Source organism: Dama dama, chromosome 11, assembly GCF_033118175.1.
Source record: "Dama dama isolate Ldn47 chromosome 11, ASM3311817v1, whole genome shotgun sequence".
NCBI lineage: Eukaryota > Metazoa > Chordata > Mammalia > Artiodactyla > Cervidae > Dama > Dama dama.
Genome location: NC_083691.1, coordinates 13,164,294 through 13,165,935, shown reverse-complemented (window position 1 = coordinate 13,165,935; position 1,642 = coordinate 13,164,294). Strand labels below are relative to the sequence as shown.

Sequence of the window (1,642 nt, the reverse complement as noted above, 5' to 3'; positions counted from 1 at the left end):
TTTTATTTCCTCTCACAGTTTTGATCCTATTAAACTACAGAGGTTTGAACCCCACTTGATATAAAGGTGAAAACTCCCTAAACATGGAGACTTCTCATGTCTTGTTCATTATTATGTGCTTAATATGGGATGAAACTGTTTTTTGATAAATATTTATTGAATAAAGAACAATGTCCTTTGCTTTCTGTGGAAAGAGACTTGGTTAATGTGAGGGCTTGATGCATTATGAAAGCCAGAATGGGACAGACTGATTCATTCACCAACAATTATGAGAAATAAAGAGAAAGGGAGCAAAAAGTAAGAATTTTCATACTAAAGAGGACTTTATGATATTATGGAATGTTCACTGACATTTCCCACATTCTCCACTTTTCAGCAGAAATTAAGAAGAGAATGAAGAGGGAGAACCAGAGCAGCATGTCCGAGTTCCTCCTCCTGGGGCTCCCCATCCTGCCAGAACAACAGGGCATATTCTTTGCCCTGTTCCTGGGCATGTACCTGACCACAGTGCTGGGGAATCTGCTCATCCTCCTGCTCATTAAGCTGGACCCTCGCCTCCACACCCCCATGTACTTCTTCCTCAGTCACTTGGCCTTCACTGATGTTTCCTTTTCATCTGTTACTATCCCTGGGATGCTGATAAACATATATACTCAGCAAAAATCCATCCCCTATGTGGAGTGCATTTCCCAGATGTATTTTTTCATACTTTTTGGCTGTCTTGACAACTTCCTTCTCGCAGTGATGGCATATGACAGGTACATGGCCATGTGTCAGCCACTTCACTACACCACTGTCATGAGGCAGGAGCTGTGTATCTCATTGGTAGCTGTGTCCTGGTTCTTCTGCTGTATCCATGCCCTGTTGCACACCCTCCTCTTGGTCCAGCTGTCCTTCTGTGCTGAAAATACCATCCCCAACTTCTTCTGTGACCTCCCTGCCCTCCTGAAGATGAGCTGCTCAGACATTTCCATCAATGAGCTGGTCATCTTTACCGAAGGAGGAATGCTGTTCATCTTGCCTCTGAGTAGCATCTTGGGCTCGTATGTTCGTATAGGGACCATTGTCCTGAGGGTCCCCTCCACTAAGAGACTCTTTAAAGCCTTCTCCACTTGTGGCTCTCATCTCTTTGTGGTATCTTTATACTATGGAACACTTGCTGGTGTTTACTTTTTCTCCTCATTATGGGACTCCAATGACAAATATATAATTGCTTCAGTCATATATGCAGTAGTTACTCCCATGCTGAACCCCTTTGTCTACAGCCTCAGAAACGGAGACATAAAACAAGCCCTAGAGATATTTCTCAATAGGGCTAACTTCCTGAAATGACAGTCACTAAATCCTCTTATTGCAGCCATGAGCACTGTAAGATATATCTCCTAAAATTATTGTATGGTTGGCAACTTTGTGTAACTTCAAGTGAATATACATTCTGATGTCATGTTGTAGTGTTGTTAATATGCCAACAAAGTCCAGTTTGTTACTTGGACTCTTAAATATTCTTTATCTTCAATTTTTTCTGCTTGTTCATCATCTTTCATAAAATATGTGGAAAATATTATGCCAAACATTTTTATACTGTGTTGCTGAGGACACACAGATTTAGCATCATGATCTACTCCTGGTGGGCTAATTCTTC

The 1,642-nt window shown here is 41.5% G+C and overlaps 1 protein-coding gene across 1 annotated transcript; it reads left to right on the top strand.

The window, feature by feature from the left end:
• Positions 1-393: 393 nt before the first annotated feature.
• On the top strand, positions 394-1,332 carry LOC133065272 (olfactory receptor 1J4-like). The gene has a single exon (XM_061156089.1). It carries the CDS (start codon positions 394-396, stop codon positions 1,330-1,332), a length of 939 nt encoding a protein of 312 aa, XP_061012072.1.
• Positions 1,333-1,642: the final 310 nt, after the last annotated feature.